Raw genomic sequence first — 20583 nt, 5'->3', positions numbered from 1 at the left:
GAGAGGAAGGGGCAGCTGATTAGGAGCTGGGGATCTGCCAGCCCACCTGCTCCTCTTGAGCTCAAATCCAAACAAGAGGCTGGCACACTGGCAATCAGTGGGGATTGGGAACCTGCTTCTGGCCCCTTGGCCTTTCCAGGCTTCGTGGACCACCTGGTTCCGTGTGCAGGCTCCGAGCTCCTCCCCGGTCCATCCCTGGGCTTCTGACACTCAGCTCTTCTCAGAGCAGCCCTTAAAAGCAAAGTGGAAGGAGGGGAGATTGCATACAAATCAGGGACGACCGATCACCGGACAGCCCAGGGGTGTGCGGGTCACCGGCTCTGCCCAGGCCTGACTTCTGCCCTTTGTGAAACAGGGATCCTTTCTGAGAATAGTGGAAGAAATAGCAGATGAAAAACACGTGGCTTCAGAAACCCAAGTCAAAGGGTTTGGAGTCATGGCTTACGATGACGACGTCTGGCCCGAACTCACCTTTCTCTGCCCTTTCGGTTTCTTCTTTTGTAGCCCCCAGAATCAGTATAAAGAACACATTCGAGAAATAAAACATTCAAAGGCGTCAGCTTTCATGGCTTGGACATCGATCGGGAATACCATCTGTGATTTTTTTTTTTTTTTTGCCTTATGAATCGAGGGGGAATAAATGAAAGAGAAGGAAACGGCCACCAGACAGGAGAGTGGGAAGCGCCTATGTGACGGGACCGCATGGATGGAGGGAGGTGCACAAAGGTTGTCAGAACTCAAGCCCGATGCCTGGAGCCTGCTGCCTGAGCTACGCAGAGGGATGGGTCTCTGGAACTTCCAAATTCCCCTGAAGCTCTGAGACCCTAGGCTTCCCCAGGGCCCTGCTCATCTTTTCTCTCCTCCCTCTCTGGCTACAGTTAATTCTTCTTCTGTGCTTTGGCCGCTGGCCTGCCACCCCCAAGCCTTTAGGTCGCCTGGGATGCTGTGGGGCAATGAGGATGCCGACCCAGATGCTGGCCTCAGGCTCTGGCCTTTGGGAGGAACCAGTGCTGATATGAACAGACAGCCCAGGCTTCCTGGATGCTGGAAGCAAGGGCCAGAGCCAGGATTTGCAGCACACATGCTGTGCCGGGAGGCTGAGAGGCCCCCATGGCCCTAAACCAGCACCCTCATCCCCATCACGTAAGCAGGCAAACCCAAACATCCTGCCTGCTGCCTTGTGGCCCTGAAGAAAAGCAACACTTCTCTCTTGAAAACTCCAGGGCTCTTCCTGCTGTGCGTATGCTAGGGGTGCAGCCTTAGGAATAGAAACGAGCCCAAAGCGCAGTGAGCAAGTCAGAGGGTGGGGCTCCAGCTCCATCGGGGGACACAGAGCAGGTCTTGCGGCTTCTCTGGTCCGAGGCCATTTCGGCCCATTTCCCAGAGGATGAAGGATCCCACAGGGGCCCACTGAGTACCCCGGGGGGAGTTGGGCTCAAAGCCTCAGCTAACGGTAGAATGGAGTATTTGTCTTCTTTGAGCTTCTACCTTCAGAACCGCACAGGAGGAGAATGGCTCAGTCTGGGCAGGACCGCTCCTCAAAGCACCGCCTTGGAATGCTACCCAAGGCCCCCTTGACCCCGCGGGGGACCGGCAGACCCTTGGCTCTTTCGGCTTAATAGTTACCCCGAGGATCTGATGTTTAAGTTTGATGAACCCCTCCTCACCAAACAGCAGAATTTTCCATCTGTGCTCATGGACCCCGATTCTCAAAGAGCCCCCCCAAACGGCAGCTGACACGCATGTCTGTGGGTTGGGTTACGCCGAACGAGCCGGATCTTCTTGGCTTCCTGGGAGGGAAGAGACTTGGGGCTGTCAATGCCCAGGGGACTTCAGCCCATTTCCTTCCAGGCTCATTTCCAGGGCAGAAGGCCTGCCGTCTTTTTGGATTTCGCTTCTCCATGAATAGAAGGGGCAGCTGCTTCCACTACGGGCTCTCTGGTCTCGAGAGATAGGAGTGGCGGCCGGCAGTGCGAAGAGGCGGGTCAGGACGCTTGGCCAGGTCACCCACGGCCCTTCTCTGCGTCACAGCTTTCTGCACCCACCTGACCCTTCTAATCTGGGGTCAACAGGGGGTTAGCAAGCAGGTGTCCAACGTCAAGTTCTGTCCTGCTTTGGGGGGAGGCGAGAGCAAGGGCAGGCTGGCCGTGTCCCCACCCCACGAATGAACGCTCTTTGCCTTTTAATAAACCAGAAGCCCTTGCCACGTCCCAGGAAGTGCTTCCTGGCCCAGGCTCTGGAAGAATCGAAAAGCCAAAAAGGCTGAGCTGGGAAGTGCTCACATGTATTTATTTCACAAAGGGGGGAAGGATCACCAGTAAGATGCCACCACATGAGACACTGTGAACCCCAAACTGGGCAGGTGTGGGGTTTGGTTCTGGGCAGGGCTTGGCCGGACAGCATGAGGGAGACAGATGGGAACTGGCAGAAGGGCAGCCTTCCATCTGGGGTGCCAGCCCTGTCACATCCTGCTGGCCAACCCACCCCCACAAGCTTCTCAGCATCCTTGATCTGATCTGGGCTGGCAGTAATGCAACAAGTCCAAGGCCACACCTCTACGTCTGCCCTACCGTGCACTCAGACGCACACGCCCTGACACACGCGCCATGCACGCACGCACAGGCAGCAGCACACTCGCCCCACCAGGCACACACCCTCATACGCATGCACACTCGTCCATATATTAACTCTGATTTATAAGTGCACCCTAACCAGAGGGCAATCAGAAAGAAGTTATTACTCTTCAGAGGGGACTCGACTGCCTTCTTCCCTGTCCGCTGGCCGAGCACAGGGAGACACGAGAGCATCCTCCAGGGTCCTGGCCCCCTATGTTGTGCCGACGTCAGTCCTTAAGCTCCAGATGGGGGCTGATTGCTGTCCCCGCTGCGGTAGCCACTGTGAGTCCGGGCTCCCCGGCGCCTGGGCAGGCAGAGCAGAATGGGCCCGGCTCCAGCCTGGGGGCCCTCACAGCTGAGACCACCGCACATGCTCTCTGCCTCCCTGCTGACGACATACATGGAAGAGCTGGTCCAGGCACATAGGATCCTAGTGCCCAGGTGACCGTGGGAGCATCAGCTCCTTCCAGGTCATCTCGGGGGTGGAGTCCAGAAAAGTCCAAGGCCACCTGCTGGAAAGGTTTGGGGGCTGGCGATCTTGGGCTGTGAACAGGTGTCTGGGCAGAAGCAACCCGGGGGACACTGGGTCTCAGGGCCTCGCTGCCTCCTCAGAGGAGGGGGAGCGAGGCTGTGGCCCAGCACCCCCCCCCACTTCGTTGAGGGCTCAGGTGGAATTCAGAAGCTGCTGCTGCTGCTACGAGAGATGAGAAAAAGGAGGGGCCCCCGCCTGTCCCAGTCCTGCAAGTGGATGGGAAGAAGGACAGGAGGAGATGCGATGTGTCACTCCTCAGTACCAGGTCCGTATCCAGGCTGCGGAATACACGGCTCCTGTGCTCCCAGCGAAGGGTCAGGGAGCTCTGCCAGGGCGCACGAGCCTCAGGCAGCTGGACGCCTGATGGAGGGGCAGTGTCTCCATCTGGGCCCCAGGCTGCCCTGGAGAAGCCCCGGGAGGCCCACTGAGCACCTGCTGACTCCTTGCTGTTTCTCTCCCAGCGTGGCTGGTCCAGAGGACGCAGACCCTGTCCCGAGGGCCAGGTTCCGAGGGCCCCAGCTCCTTCCACTACTTGATGAAGTTCTTAATTGTCCACCTCTGTCCCGTGCAGCTGCGGAGGATGAGGTCGATGCCAGCCAGGCCTCGGTTCTCCACCTCCAGGCAGCGCCCTGTGCCCTTGTTCATGACGGCGCCATTCTGGGAGCACGTGGGGGTGAGAGGGAGAAGAGACAGCCAGAGAAGGAGACAGAGAGATGGAGACGGAAAGACAGAGACGGAGACGGGAACAGAGAGACAGGAACAAAGAAACAGAGAGAGACAGAGACAAGGATGGAGAGACAGAGAGATAGAGACAGACAGAGAAAGATATAGAGAATGAGAGACAGACAGAAACAGAGAGAGAGATACGAAGAGACAGGGAGAGACAGAGATACAGAGACAGGGAGAGGGGGAGGGAGGGACAGGGAGAGGGAGAGAGAGAGAGATTTAACCACCATAGTGCCCGGCACATGGCCCCTCTTGGGGAACAATCCCACCAAAATTCTGTGCACAGGAGGGAGGGATCTTTGGGCCTTTGGACCTTCTCTGGAAACCCTAAAGTCAGAAAATAAATAAGCTTCACCGAGTCTGAGTGGCTGAACCAGGTGAAAGCATTGGTAGGGGATGGTGTCAGGATGGGGGACTGCCCTGGATAGTCTCAAGCTGACTTTCTCCATCTCTCTGGCATTTAGAAGATTCCAGAGAAATCACCCCGAACTCCCTCTCGAGATGTATCAGAGCCCAGCCCAGCCTAGCGCTGCTGCAGGGATTCTGAAGGCTGTGTCACGGGGAAAGGCTCCAGTGATTCTGCCTGAACCTGTGCAGCAGTCCATGTGCCTTAAGCCGGGAGACTGTGGGTTGCACTTTGCTGGCTGCCCTTCCCGGGGGCGCTCGCGGCACCCTCCCGTGCTCTGGGCTGCCAGGCCTGTCCGTGGAGCACTTACCTGGATGAAGTTCCAGCGCTTGTACAGGCTGCTCTTGACCTTGTCGCAGTCCAGGAGCTGGGGCAGACGACTCTTGGAGTTGTCCACCAGGCAGCGGGTGTCAGGGAGGAGCGTGGTGGTCCCCAGGGCTCCCAGGTGCAGGAAGCCCTCCTTGGTGTAGCGGGCCAGCTGGGGAGAGAGCAGAGCGGCAGGGCCACGGGAGGTAGAGGTGAGACCACGAGGGACACATGGGTCACCCAGGACTTTGTCCATGCTGCAGTCCCGGCCACCTTCACAGGCCTGTCACACACACACCCAACTCACAGGGGCACCCCGTCCAGGAAGCCCACGGCTTGCTAAGCCTGCATACAGATTCCCTGGACCACTCCCTGATTTCCTTCTAAGCATGTCCTCGGTCAATGTTTCAGGAGTCTGGCCTTCTGTTCAACAACGCAGGGAGCAGGAATAAGTGAAAAAGCGGGACATCCGATTTCTAAAGCTTGGCTCTGTTTCCAGCTGGCTGGGCCACCTTGAACAAGTCAATTAACCTCTCTGAGCGTCCATTTCCTCCTCATTTGTAAACCGGGATTAATTAAATCTACCCTGCTGCAAAAGGGCCCAAAGAGTCAGTTCACCGAAGAAGCAACAGGCATATGAAAAAGCATTCAACCTCCTAGGTATTAAAATAAATCAAAACAATGAGACACCACGTTTTAAAAAAAGAGATTATTTCTGTTTTGTCAAGGTGAGCCTAAGATGGGCTGGAGGGAGGGTAAATTACTACAACCTTTCAAAAAGGAATTGCAAAATATAAGCAGTGTGCTTTTAAAATGTTTCTCTCCTTTGACCCAATAAATCTACTTTAAAAAATCTTGGGAGGGCTTCCCTGGTGGCGCAGTGGTTGGGAGTCCGCCTGCCGATGCAGGGGACGCGGGTTCGTGCCCCGGTCCGGGAAGATCCCACATGCCGCGGAGCGGCTGGGCCCGTGAGCCATGGCCGCTGAGCCTGCGCGTCCGGAGCCTGTGCTCCGCAACGGGAGAGGCCACAACAGTGAGAGGCCCGCGTACCGCAACAACAACAACAACAACAAAATCTTGGGAATTCCCTGGTGGTCCTGTGGTTAGGACTCCACACTTTCACTGCCGAGGGTGCAGGTTCAGTCCCTGGTGGAGGAACCAAGATCCCTTCGTAAGCCATGAGGTGCGGCCAAAGAAAAGAAAAATGAAAAAAAAAAAAATCTATCCCAAGAAAATAATTAGAACTGTGAACAAAAGTTTATGTAGAGGGGTGGGGAGGAGGAGGAACTGGATGAGGGCAGCTAAAAGGTACACACTTCCACTTATAAACAAGCACCAGGGATGTAATGTACAGCATGGTAAATACAGTTAACACTGGTGTATGTTATATAGGAAAGTCAAGACAGTCAATCCTAAGAGTTCTCATCACAAGACAAAGAATTTCTTTCTGTTTAATTTTGTATCCGGGAGAGAGGATGGATGTTCACTAAACTTACTGTGATTATCATTTCGTGATGTATGGAAGTCACGTCATTATGCTGTGCACTTAAACTTATACAGTGCTGTATGTCAGTTACATCAGTGAAACTGGAAGAAGAAAGTTTATGTACAGGGTATTTATTGCAATGTTACTTCTAATGCTGAAAAGGCAGGAATACCCTAAATGCACAACCCCATCCTGGTACTTGCTCCAGGCTCCGTGTACTGCAACAAATGCTAGGTAGCATTGGGTAGGTTCCCAAAAAGGCCACATCCTTCTGTGCGCCCTGGGCAATATGACTTTGCTGCAATTTCTATTAGGAAGTGGAGTCTGTTTCCTCATCCTTGAATACTGGCTGGCTTTGTGACTTGCTTTGGCCCACAGAATGTAGCAGAAAGGGGGATGCGACTGTTGCTGGTATACACCTTGCATATTTCCACCCTCCTGGAGCCCTACGGCCACCATGGCAGTAAGGCCAGGATGGCCTCTGCTAAAGGATGATAGCCACGTGGTCCAGACAACCAGCCAGTCGACCACGAGACAAGTGGACGAGGTCATCGTCGATCAGGCGGCCCTCAGCCGAGCTGCTGGCTGATGGGAGATGCGCGAATGAGTCTGACCCAAATCATCTGAACCTGGTCCAGATCACAGAACCATCCAGATGACCCATAGACTTGTAAACAATAATAAATAAATAAATACATATTGTTTCATGCCACTAAGTTTTGGGGTAGTTGTTACGCAGCAATAGCTATCTGATACACAGATGATAGTGCCTGACAATCCTTCTCACAACTAGTTGTGAGTCCGTACTAGTTTGGTGCCTTGGCCTCTCCTGACTGCCCACGTTGTTTAAAGCCCTGTATTCCAACTTCTGAACAGATACGTTCACCTGTCTTTCACGCTCCTTTGGGGCAGGGATCGTGTCCAATTTATTTCATTCTTCCTAGGAGACGATCACAGACCAAGGGCTCCGAACATGTTTGTGAATGAACACATTACAAATGCGATCAACATCATCATTTACAAAATGCAGCCATGGCTATTCCTTTAAACTCCACAAACATGTTTTGAAGAGTCCTCTATGTGCCCAGGCTGGGGACAGGCACTGAGAATACAAGGATGGGGCTGTATTCCCACTGAGATGATTCCAGGGCAGGTTGGCGAGAGGCAAGCACAATCTTCACGTTCATTCTCATGATCCTATGAGGTGTCTAGAGCAGGAGTGATGATCATTATTAATATACAACGGATGCCTAGTCCATTACAAAACAATATTACCAGCCAGCATATATTGGAGGCATACTCTGCCCCATTTCTAAGCATGGTACAGAGAATAAATTATGTAATGTCTACAATAACCTGTGAGGTAGGTGCTATTAACCTTCCCATTTCAAAGAAGAGGAAACAGGCATGAAGACATCTGGTCACCTGGCCGGGTCCTGGCTTTTATCCTTGGGTCCCCAGAGATTCGATGGTTGGAAGCCTTGGCCCAGCAGCTGAGCAGCAGAGGGACCTCCTCTCAGATGATCCTGGGTTCCTGAAAGCCTGGGCATTTCTTGCCAGGAATGGAGCAGAAAAGTACCTCCGCCCTGGGACACAAGTGCCTCATCAGGGGATAAGATGCTCCGCAGGGGCTCTCTCTTCTGGTGAAAGCTGTCAGAAACCCTCTGTTCTGATCCCCAAAGGGAGGCTGCCTGATCCCCTCAGGAACAAGTGACAGGAGTTTATTAAATGCCCTTGAGAGAGAGATGTGGTTAACATGTGTTTTAAACCCAAATTAGTTCCAAATCAGAATAACTGTTAGAGGCAAAATGGTAAAAAAAAAAAAAATCAGAAGCCCCACCCCATCCCTCTTTCAACAACGTCTCTCTGAATGTGTTTAAATTCATCAAATGCAAAGCGATGAACGACAGCAAGCTGCCTTTATGTTCAGGGGAAAGATACACACAGCTGCTTATTGAAATTATGAATCAATCTATTACCCAGCAGGCACGTGAGCGGCGCTCAGAACATTAACTAACTGAGCATATCTGTGACCCAGATGTTTAAAGAGTGAAGCTAAGTGCCACTGGGAGTTAGAAGCTCTCCTTTCTGAAGTCTTTTAGGACATGAAAACAATAAGACCCAGACTTCCGGGACCTGCAAAAGGCCACGTATCCAGCCCCAGGTGAGGAGGGCCCTGCGGGATTTCTTTTCTGGGGGAAGGTGGTTTCTCACACCGGGAACCCGTACAAGGAGGCCACATGCATGGGCTCTGCTGGCCTGGCCAAGGGGCCAGGGTCAGGGGAAAGGTGGCGAGTGCTGAGACCTGACATCCACCAGGTCCCCCAGTTTCCCCAGTCCTGGATTGAGAGCCCATCTAGTCCAGTCCCACCACTCCGCACTCCCTAGTACTCCTTCTGTAAGGACCTCCGCTTCCCATCCTCTGCATGTCCAACTTGCTTTCCTGCCTCCAGGGCTTTGCTTCAGCTGTTTCCCTGCCTGGAAATGTTAGTTACTGGGCTCCTTCTAGAACTTTCTGGCTTCAACTCTCCTAGAGCTCAACGCAATTCTCTCCATTCCACAATGTCTCCTTTCATTCTTCCAGCCTCCAGTTACCTCCTCTCCAGTCTTTGGGACAACGTGGACCCATATTCTCTGGTGCCTCCCTTCAAGGCATGGAATAGTCCCATCTCCTCTGGACCATCCTGTGTGTCCATGCACCAGGGGATGGACGTTTGGACTGTTTCCACTTTGGGGTTATTATAAATTATGCTGTTATGAACAGTCCTGTATAAGTTTTTATGTGAGCGTCAATTCTCTTGTTTATACAGTTGACCCTTGAACAACACAGGTTTGAACAAGGCAGGTCCACTTACACGTGGATTCTTTTTCAAGGAATATGTACTACATGATTCTCCGTTGGTTCAACCTGCAGATTCAGAAGCACAGATAAGAAGGGCCAATTTCTCATCTATTTCCTCCTAACATCCCAGCTAAGACTCTTCTGGGAACTGAACTGCTGCACTAGGCTTGTAAACTGGTCCCCCTTCCAGCCCTTCACAATTTCCATTTGGCCTTCCCAATCCTGCAAATTCAGATTCTATCATTCCCTGCCTCAACCTTCAATGGCTCCCAATGCCCACGGATTTATGAATAAACTTGTAACCATGATCTTCTACTATAGGTCCCCAACTCACCTTTTGTTTTAACTCTTTGATTCTCAGCTTAGTCTGACAGATGACTTGCAGTTTCCCAAAAAGAGCCAACAGTCTTTCCTGAATAAATTATAGCCCCACCCTCCCCCTCCCCCATCTCGCTTCGTTCCACAAAGCCTCCCCACCATGTGATCTATTTCAGCTTACATACTTGTGTGATATTAACATGTTTCCCTGTTACAGATTTTTGTCATTGTTGTTTTAGTACCGTAGCATCCTACCCGTTGTTATATAGCACAAGGACCAAGAAAAGTATCTCGCAAAGAACCAAAGCTCCATAAATGTCTTTTGAATTGAATGGGATTATTCCAGATTTGGCTGCTGGGCCCATGAGAAATAAATGTCATTATCCACAACCCGAATGCATTAGGAAAAAACCCTCTGAGCTCAAATACAGTTAATTCTCATTTAGGAGGAAAAGGAATTTTCTATTAGAAATGATCTAAGAGGCATGTAAAACTATTAACCCACATTTAACAGCCTTGAGGGAAAACTCAAATATGCAGGTTATAGCCAAGTAAACAAAACCCAGCCAGATAATTGTGGAATAACTCTGGAACACAGCAAAATCTATCAGATTGTCAATAAAAACATGGCTTGCAATGGCTTTCGTATTAAGGGTCTTTCTTATCACTTTAAAATCAGGCCTAGTGAGGGTAGAACACCATTGCTAAATGAAAAATGCAGTTTATCCAGCTTCTAGCCAGGAGACAGAGAGATGGGTTCTGTTGATTCAAAACTGCTTTGGGGTAAATTTATTTGTTTGTTTCATGGCTGAGGCCACAAGAGTGGTTTCTGGTAACTACGTGTACATGTGTACATTTTAAAAAACAAATAGACTTTCTCCATCACTGTCCAGGGCATGCCAGCACTCAAACTGAATACAGAAAAAAAATATTTCCAACTGTATCTCAGAGTGGATGCATAGTGCTGCCTGGGAGCCGGGGTGGAGCAAAGGAATCTCTCGGGTGGTTGGGGGCAGGAATGGAAATGTTCTGTCGTTTGATTGAGCAGGGAGTTCCACAGGTGTGTACCCCCGCCAGAACTCCTCAAATTGTACACTTTAAACAGACGGTTTATTGTACCGACCTTATACTTCAATAAAGTTGATTTAAAAATCTATCTGGGAGCCTGGAAGGCACGCTATGGAACAAGATACAGTTCCTGCAGAGAGAGCCAGCTCCTGGGGGGTGGGATGGTCCCCAGGACCTCTCTCCTCAATCTTCTCCCAACCACCATTATGACCCACCATGCTGGATTCAAGCACGGTGTTTCCAGAAAATGCACTTGCTACTTGGAATGAATGGGGAGACATATTTGTGCTACAAAACCTTAGGTTGATTTTCCTGCAGACGGGGGTCCAGGAGTGGATGGATTGGGGCAGTGTCCCTGGAGGTACGGGAATGGCAGGGTCTGGACCACACAGCTTTGCGGCGAGAGCTGGGGGCCTCTGGGAGAGGAGTCCTGAGGGTGGGGAAGCACCAGGATGAGGGTCGGAAGAGGCAAGTGGGACAGGGGATGGGTGAGCAGTGTAGCCCTTTCCTACTTCCCAAGGACCAGGAGCAAATTCCTAAGCATGCCTGCCAACCTCACCCTCAATGCTAAATGGGCCAGAGGAGCAAAGACTCTGCTTTTCAATGAGACAGATGCTGTTTTTCAGTAAGCAGATGCATGTCGTTCTTGTCTCTATCTGTGAAATAGGAAGGTAGGATTATATCCCAGTACGGTATGGAAATGCTGATAAACATTTTTTCCCCTTTTCAGCTGATCTTAGTTACATCTGTCTCACCTTCTCATTCTGCCAACTCAAACAGCAGCCTGGCTTTGTGCTGGGTCATCAAAGGAGATAGCATATGATATGGTTAAGGACTCAGACTCTGGAGCCTGTTTAAGAAATCCAAGCTCTGCCACTAACTAATTTTATGACCCTGGGCCTGTTACTCTGTCTTCTGGAAGTCTGTTTCCTCATCTTCAGAATGGGGCTAATTTTAGGATTTATCTCACGGGGTAGTTATGGAACCAAACAAATTAGTGAGAAGAGGATGCAGTGTATAGTAAACCCCGTGTGTTTGTTACCCTTATTTCCCCAGACCTCACACACCAGTGGAGAACTGGGGCCTTGTTCCTGCTTCACTACAGATTCCTCTTCCTCCCTCTCGGCTCCCGTGTGGGCTCCCGGGGCCAGCATCTCCCAGCCCTAGTTCCTTCCCGACACTCAGCCACTCCAGGCTTCCCACTGTCTCCAGAACCATTTGCCCAGGGGAGGCTGCCCCAACGGCTTCAGCGATACTGCTGGGCAGCCCAGGACCCTCAGGCAGCTACCCAGCCCATCAAGCTCCCTTGGGCTGGGTGTGTGCGTTTCTTGGGTTGGACGCCTGACCCCCCATCCCCTACTGCTCTGCTCCTGTCCTTCCCCTCCCCTCCCCCACTTCCCTTTCCCGGTTTGGTCCAGATCCTACATGCCCTTGCCTGGAATGGGCCAGATTCCTGAAAGGGTTGGGCCTTGAATTGGACTCTTGACAGCATCCCCAAAGCCACTGTGTGATCCACGGATGCCTGCCCTGGGGCGTTAGCGCCCATGGCCTCTCTCTTGGACTCTGCCCCTCCTGCAGTGCCTCTGCAGTGGGGGAAGAAGAGCTCAGCCTGTTTTCTGCTCCTGGCATGTTCCCTGATGAATCCAGGCAAGCCATCGGCTAGAAGCCAGCCTAGATCAGCCTGGACCACCCGAAAATTCAGAGCCTCAACAGAGGAGTTAGACGTGGGCCTGGTTATGACATCCACACGTGAGAGCGGGTGTGAAGATGCTCTGATGTGGAACCAGCCCCAGAGACTTAGGACGAGGTTTCCATCATCACTGAACCCCCATCATACTCCGGGCCTCATTCTGGGGGTGTTCATTCGTTCATTGGCAGGATGTTATTTAACCCATGACAATGACCCTACAAAAGTCAGGGCACGCCCCCCTTTCTTTTTTCCCAACGCAGACACTATATTTTTTCCGTCGATTCTAGAAGCCCAAACTCCCACTGGCATGGTGGTTCCTTTCGTGCTGCCCATCTCCACCCTCCCAGCTGAGCCCACCAGTGCATCCTGGTGCTTGTCCCAGCCTGAAGCCACCCTGGGCTCACCCCAGGGCTACCACACAGGCTTGGCCAAAGCATCTGGCCCCTTCCCCCTGCCCCAGGAGTTAATAGGCCATTTGTGTGTCCTTCATTCAACATTAAACATTTGTACGTTGCCCACCATGTGCCACGGCCTCTTCATGTTCCACGGAGAGAACGCGTCCCCGGAACTCCCCGGAAGAATGCCCTTCCCTGGAATCTGGGGGCCTCAACATTGTAAGCTATGCTAGGTGAGCTGGAAATTGTAGGTCTTGGAGAGTAAACCTGGGTTGGTGGATCAGTTGATTTCCATGTCTCTGTTGAGGCAAATTCATAAATTCCTCTTAGGAAAAAAAAAAAAAAAAAAGCCTACGTTTCTGCTCCAATATCCCATAATTCGATGCAGGGGAAATTATAATTTTACTCAAATTCAGATGACAGACATCTACTTTCTGAGCATTAATTCTCACTGTTCTCTAGATCTTCCACTAATGTTTTAGAAACGTAGCTAGTTTTTTTGTTTAGTCTTTTATTGCCCTTATTCTGCTTTTAAACATGCTTGCAAGTGCCAGTCCCTCGTAGCCACTTCATCTGTCTTCTCACCTTCCCTCAAAGCCGAGCTTCTGGAAAGTTCTCTGCATCATGTCTCCACCTCCTCACCTCCCTTTCTCCCCTGCACCCAATCCAGTCTGGCTTCCTCTTACCCACGGTTTTCTTGTTACTGCATTGAACATGCAGTGCAGTCTGGCTACTGGCCCTCTGGGCAGCCGTGTTTGGCTCTGCTCTTCCTTGGTTGGTGTGACACCCACCTTTCTGGTGTCCAGTGCTCTGGCCCCATCACCCACTAAATGTGGAGCCACACTAGGGTCTGTCCTAGGACCCCTGGCCTGCTGTCCCCTGGGATGCATCTGGAGCCCCATCGGCCTCTGCCCTCAGCACTGAGTTGGAATGTTCAGCTGCCTGGGGAGGACACCACGTTGGGATTCCCAAAGCCTCACCCCCAAACTCACATGGCCCACAACAGAACTCAGTGGTCCACCGTGTGGGTGGAATTCCAGCAAAGTGTCTCATACTTGGCACTCTGGACAACCCTAGCTCCTGAGCCAGGCAGATGGTACAATGAGGACAGTCTAGAAACTTCAGCCACCCACACTTCGGTCTTCCTTTGGCCGCATCTGATGGAAACCCAGACTCCAGAGGCCCCGTCATCTCGTACCAATGGCCTAAACTCCACTAGCCCTAAACTCTTTAGCGAGAAATAAAATATTGCCTCTGCCCTATCAGTAAACAAAGGAGGTCCAGTCCTCAGCGATTGCAGCCACCTGGACGGTGAGCCCTGAGGGAACTCAGGAAGGAAACAGAGAATACCTGCCGTCTAGCAGTCATCAAACTGCAGCCACCCCAGAAGGTGCAGCCTCAGAATGAGAAAACACAGGATACTGGCCCCAGATAGCAGAGGTGCATATCAAAGGAATGGTGTCAGTGAGCCCAGACTCTTGCATCTTCCCATACATAGAAAAGTGCTAAATTCCGTAACTTGAGAAGTCTAGTTTTCTTTTATTTACAGTAACCTTTTCTTCTGACTACCTGGGGTTGTTGTAAGAACTCCTACGTATCCTGGGTTCCCCCCTTCCTCTTTGGAACAGTTTTCTCAGCGTTTATCTGAGAGGCTGTCTCTCGGGTTCGAAGTTCTAAGTCCGCCGAATAAAACTTAACTCTCAACTTCTAGGTTGTGCATTTTGTTTTCAGTCGACATTAGGATCCACCCTTAATTCTGATCGGCCCTGTTCTCAGATCCTCTTCATTTCAAACAAGCAATGTCTTTGGAAACAATCACTCAACAGATACCACTGCTCCAAAGAGAAATCAAAACTCTGGACTGAACGGTCAGGGGACAAGACTGTTCAAACATTTTGTATTTATTTGCTCTGCTGCATCTCATGGTGCTAAGACCACAAAGACCTTTTTACTAGGTGGTTTCACCTTCCCCCTTGTCCTTCAGAAGCAGCAATGTTGTTTCCTTATTAATTCGGTGATACGAAAACCACCTAAGAGAGCAACATATTTCTTTGAAAAAAAAAAAAAAAGAAGGCTGAAAGCAAGCCTCAGAAATGATAATGGTTGTTTGAGGGTGGTAGGATTATAGACGATTTAAATCTGTCTTTTTCAAATTCACCATAACGCTGTCGCACCTTTAGGGAAAAAGAAGAAGATTGGCAGTGACTCGCTTTGAATTTAGTAGCTCTGGGCAAGGTAGGAAGGCTCAGCTGCTAATGTGGCCACCACCCTAGTGTCCCATCTGATTTCATTATTCCAAGCCTAACAGCAACACAAAACCTGCCTGCATCACTTATCGTGTCTGGAGGAAGATTAACTCAGCTTCTAAGGAGATGGGAATTTCCTGGCGGTCCAGTGGTTAGGACTCCGTGCTCTCACTGCCGAGGGCCTGGGTTCCATCCCTGGCTGGGGAACTAGGACCCCACAAGCCCCACAAGCCCCTCGGAGTGGCCCAAACAAACAAACAAACAACACCCAATAACTTCCAAGGAGATGTAAAATTTTAACTAAGAATCTTCACTGGAAAACAACTTATGATCGTAACTCCGATTTTCTGGGAAGACTAGCTCATCAACCCATTCTGGCGAGAGAGAAAAAGTACAGGAATTCCTCCTTAACCTGGAGTCCCCCTTAAGCAAAATCAAATACATGTGTCTGTAGTTCTGTATGCCATTTAGGACATCAAGCATCCCTGTTCCCTGTATGTGGTCTGTGAGACCTACTTTTCAGGGATAATTAGAAAGTGGGAACCAAGGACTGGAAATAGAAAAGCAAAGCAAAGCAGATGGCAGAGAAAGAGGCTTGGGTCTCCCGCTAAGTCTCGGGAAAGTCTCAGGGAGCAGAAAGCAAGTAACCCTGCTCTCCTTCGAGGTCTGCGAAGAGGGTGGGCGTGAGGGATGCCCACACGGGCTAGATGATAGCACAGCCCGGGAGGCAGGAGCTAACAGCTCTGAAATAATAAAACCAGAAACGTTTTGAATGTTTGGAGAGAAGATGAGTCAGAGGAACAGAAAAAGAGAATCTGCCGCGAAGCATAACGGATTTCTAAGTGTCGCACCGGAATGCGGGGCAGGGTTTTTCAAAATATCGCGTAAAAGATGGGAAGTGGAAATACTGCAGCTCAGAACCTCCGAGATGTCACGCTTCAGCACCGGTACTGTCTCTCCTGCTTTCCGTTGTCTCTTTTTTGTGTGTGTAGGTTTCCCAAACGTAAACGATACCTGCCCTCGCTCCTCCAACCCTGTTTTCCCACTGCATCTAAGGTGGCTCTGCTTTGACCTCGTGGTGGTTTCCAGGAATCGAGGGATTACAGGGTTTGCTTCTTACCGAAGGTGGGAGGCTTGCTCCCAGAATCACGGGCCTGTTCGCTGGGGCAGAGCCATCTTGCCCTGGGTGCTAACCCCCATGTGCTCTTCATGGCTCCGTCCCCTGAGCCCACCCCTTACATGACTTCACCTGGAAGCCAAGGCTGCTGGATGTCATGAACTTCTGCATTTTCCGAGTGCCCCCCGCAGGCTAAGCTCTGTCACTCCGTGGGGCACTAGCGCCTTATTGGCAAAATGCATCATCGTGACAAGGTGTTTGGATGATGGATTGCTTAAACGACGAAGCCATCAAGGCATAAGTCCAAGATGAGATTACATTTAATTATGGGATAGAAGAATTCTCGTCTGTCATTCTGTTGATGAATTAACTGAGGGAGGGAATGTGAGCTTCTCAGAAAAGAGGGGAGAGGAAGACTAAACGTACTGACTGAAGGACAAACAGGGGAGACCTGTGATACCCTCCCAGGAACCCACTGGACAGGAGAGTTCCTTGGACAAAGCCTGACTTCTCTCAATTCCTCTCCAAGGTGCACACCTCGTCTTAAAGACATCCTTTACAGTTTGTAGCTCTTTCAAAGAGTGTTCCGTGGAGTCCCCAGGGCCACTGCACTGGAATGCTTGCCGGTCGTGCTCTGTCCATGGCGGGGCTGCTGGAAGCTGTGGTTGGTCCACAGCTCGGGAGGGAGGAGCCCGCACTGGAATCGGTGAGGCTGTATGCGTGGTCCCCATGACCAGTGAAGCTGGTCCTCAGGTTGGATGTGTCGCCCCTACGCATGCTTCAAGTCTTTCTTCCACGCCTTGCTGGGAGCTAGAGAACGTCTGGGGTCTCAAGAATGTGAGACGCGTCCCCTCCCACGAATGTACAGCCCAGACCAGGAGTTCCAAGACCAGCCCAGACCCAGATCCAAAACCAGGAGGCACAGGATGGTCTGGAAAGTGGCCTGGCATTACCTGAATCTCAACTTTCAAAGCAGCAGGGGGAGTCACTACTTACCTGATAGGATAAACGTTACCCAAACCCAAAATGGGTTTATTGTCAGCCTTTTGTTCCCTGTTTCAATCCAGCCACGGCACTGGCCCAGGAAGCTGCATCACTGGGACCTCGGGCAGCAGCTCGGACGCAGGGACTCGAGAGCACCACGAAATGAAAGAATGATGCCCCGGGCCCAGCACTGCCTACCTTGTTCTCCCTTCTTGACCTCCGCCCTCAAGGGAAATCAGAATGGGAAAGGTTGACAGGTTCACTAGGTGGGCTGGGAGAGAGCACAGGAAGGGGCTGGCAGAGGAGGGCAATCCCACGGCCAATATCCCGGCAGGGAGACCTTAGCTGCTGCACTGAAGGGACCCACAGGGACCTGGGCCCAGGATGGCAAAAGCTGGGAGTGTGTGGGAGAGCCCTGGGCCTGCCTAGACAAGACCTCCCGCTCTGAATGGGTTCAAGCCAACACCGAAGGCCTCCCCTGTGCCCTTGACGTCTGTTTCTTTTAGGTTTGTGATATAAAGTTTATTTTAAAATAATTGTAAGATAAAAAGACAGCCAGTTTAAAGAAAAAGAAATTTAAATAAAACACTGGCTCAGAAAAGAAACGGCTGTTTGTCTAATGCAAATTAGTAACCAGACAAGCGCAAGGCTGGTCACTCGCTCGTCATGGAGCAGGCTCTCTGAGTGGCTGGGAACCGTTTCCATCTTGTTGACAAACACATGTTGCAAGGCAGGAAATTACCCTCCTCAGTGCCTATTTTATCTCTGTTTAATTGCTGTTTGATAATAAATTACAACACAGAGTCCATTAATTAAACTAACAATGTCTGTGGAACACCAATTCCTTCTTCTGGGAGTTGCCTTGATATGGGAGCTTTGATTCAGTTTGTTTGCCCAACAGCACTTTATGAAGTGGTTTAAAAAGATGCCAAGGCACGTGACTGGTGGGGCAACACTCCTGGCCTAGGGGGAGCGGGTTTGGGCAGGAGGGGGAGGAAACCTTGGTGAGCGTGAGGAAGGGCAGCCTGGCAGCTGGAGAGCAGTACCAAGGATGCACTCTAATTCAGAACATGCGGTGGAAGAGAAAAAAACCAAAACGAAACATTAGGTCTACTTTCAAAAAATCAGCTGCTGGAAAACGACCATGGTCCCCACTTACAGGAATTCATCCCAGAGTTGGAGGGGTGGGGGAGCAAAGACCAGCCTGATCTGGTTTGCCATTCCATCATCAACTAAACGGAAGGAGAATTCATTTGGAAAAGTTCTGCATGCAGGTGGAATGGGTGAGCGATGAATTCTAGATATTTCCCAACAAAGCCCCCTGTACTGGGCTGTGAAGGCCCCCAGCTCCCAGCAGGAGAGGAGAACTTGGTGCCCGGCTCCTGTCCTGGCAGGGAGTAGGCAGGTAGTCACCAGGGCAAAGACTCTCCTAACATTTCACCTGTGCTGTCTGGGAGGTAGGCTACCTGGGCATTCCAGCTGGATGGGTTTAGCAGGTGACCAGGTGGGACCTTGAGGGAGGGGATGCAACACGAGTAAAGGCTCTGGACAGAAGGGGTTGGAAGGTCAAGTTCTCAGGGAACTGCCCCAGACCGTTTGGAGATGTGGGCATCACAAGGGTGTTAGACCGGGGTTCTGAGCAGTCAGGGTACATGGGGAGGGCAGGGGGCCCTGGGAGGAGGTGGCCGCAGGTCTGTGAAAGGCAGATGCAGCCGCCTTCATGCCCTGGCCCTCAGGTTCAGTCAAAAACTTCCTGAGTGGCTTGGAGAACCTTCCCCTGAAACACCCAGGTGAAAAGGCACTGCTTCGAGCCCTAGGAGGAAGCCCTCAGGTCTCTGGGAGGCATTTACTGGACCATTTTTATCCCTTTTCTCATTCACAGAAGTTGGCTTGACGGGCTGGTTTTTGACTACGCAAATCCCTGCACGTGATAGTGTCTGTTACCTCACAGTTAATAAGCACTCAGTTCAGATGGGACCTCTTCAGAAGGTCGGACGAGGAAACCTGGGAGTTCAGCGTTCTAAAAGCTACTCCTGGCATTTCCCAAAATGATGCTCACGTACAGCATGGTGGCCCAGAAGTGGGCATCTCCAAGGCTCCGTGTCCAGGCTCCAGCTGCCCTCCTGGCCCAGTACCACCACGTCACCATCTCCTCTCCCAGCCATCCCGCCCGAGACTAGTGGGGGTGGATAACTGGCTTGTCATCTGACCTCTTCCAAGACGCAGCCTCTTAAATGGCTGACACAACCATCCCCTTCAGGCCACAACTCCCCACCTCCACTTCCCCGGCCACCAAGACTTTTAGGGCACTTTACTCCTCCAGACCCTGGCAGGGAAGAACTGGAGAGTCAGTAGGGACTGACGGTCAGGATGGCTCCAGAGCGTCCATCCCTCTCTGAACTCCTCCGGGACTGGCTGTGTCTGATCTAAACGTATCATTAGGGCTTCCCTGGTGGCGCAGTGGATGAGAGTCCGCCTGCCGATGCAGGGGACACGGGTTCGTGCCCCGGTCTGGGAAGATCCCACATGCCGCGGAGCGGCTGGGCCCGTGAGCCATGGCCGCTGAGCCTGCGCGTCCGGAGCCTGTGCTCCGCAACGGGAGAGGCCACAACAGTGAGAGGCCCACGTACCGCAAAAATAAATAAATAAATAAATAAATAAACAAACATACCATTACCACACTGCCCCCCACCGCAGCAGCAGATGAACCTTCAAGGGCTCCCCAGTGCCCTCAGGGTCAAGTCTCAAACTCTCCAGGACAGCATCCTTGCATCACTGGGAACTTGTTAGAAATGCAATATCTCAGCGCCCCCCACTCCCCTCCGACTCGGAAACTCTGAGGATGGGGCCCAGGAGCTGTCATAAGCCTTCCAGATGATTCTGCTGCACACTGACGTGTGAGACCCAGTGCCTTGGAACATGTCTTATGAGGCCTTGGAGAGCCGCCTCTCCATCTCTCTTCTGCCTCATCTCTCAGCACATCCTTCCCTCTTGCATTCTAAACCCTGGCCAAACTGGGCCACCTCTGCCTCTTAGCACCCAGCATCCCAGGCTATCTCACTCTTCTCACATCGTCTACGCTGTAGGTTTCCTGGTCTTTCCTCCTCCAGTCTAAACCGCTTGAGAGCAGGGGCTGTATCTTATCAACTGCCAAACACAGTCGTCACCAGTGACTGCAGTAGGTGCTCAAGACCCATCTGCTGAGGGAAGGAAGAAATGAATGGAGGAAGACACTGGGCTCTTCAGTGCCTCTTGCCTTTGATGTTAAAGCTCTGTTTCTCCACGGAAGGAAGCAGGTCTGGGCTTCCTGGTCGTTCTTCTACTCCCTGCGGGCACTTTTAGGCAGTGGTAGGGCTCAGGAAATTTTCTGCAATTAAATGGACTGGATTTGAACTTAAAATGCTTGGGTTGTGCTGGAGAGCCTGCTCCAGCACAACCCAAAAGAGCCTGTTCACAGGCATTTGCTCCTCTGTGCCTCAGTTTCCCCATGCTGCCTGCTTGCCTCCTAGAGTGACCGCAAGGAGAAAAGGAGCAAATTCAGCCTGGCGTTACTTGTCCACTTTCAGAAGACACGTCACACACTGAAGGGAGCGGAGGGTCTGGATTCTGAGAACTACCTGCGGTGATAGGAAAGGAAATACAGCTCTTCTCTTTCCAGATGCTGGCTTAATGGGAAAGCAAAAGTGCTCCGAGCGGAGAGAACCACGAGCCATAAATGCACGCGAGAGTCTGTGTGTATGACCGATGAACGTGAACTTGGCACGTAAGGTGTGTGTCCATAAAACATGAGAGAGATGAAGGGAGCTTACGGGGCATTCTGTCCACTGTCTTCCTTTTATAGATGAACAGAGA

General features: G+C 51.4%; 1 protein-coding gene across 1 annotated transcript in view; it reads right to left on the bottom strand.

The window, feature by feature from the left end:
* Window positions 1-2268: 2268 nt before the first annotated feature.
* The window catches only part of GALNT17 (polypeptide N-acetylgalactosaminyltransferase 17), a 449423-nt gene continuing 431108 nt past the window's right edge, over window positions 2269-20583 (bottom strand). The window contains exons 10-11 of the mRNA XM_030871939.2: window positions 4590-4757; window positions 2269-3804 (exon numbers count right to left, since the gene is read on the bottom strand). Coding sequence (XP_030727799.1) covers window positions 3676-3804; window positions 4590-4757 — 297 coding nt within the window. The 3' untranslated portion in view covers window positions 2269-3675. The remainder of the gene's footprint in view (window positions 3805-4589; window positions 4758-20583) is intronic.

The sequence above is a fragment of the Globicephala melas genome, chromosome 15, assembly GCF_963455315.2.
Source record: "Globicephala melas chromosome 15, mGloMel1.2, whole genome shotgun sequence".
In the NCBI taxonomy this organism is placed as follows: domain Eukaryota; kingdom Metazoa; phylum Chordata; class Mammalia; order Artiodactyla; family Delphinidae; genus Globicephala; species Globicephala melas.
This window is presented reverse-complemented; position numbering and strand designations above follow the sequence as displayed.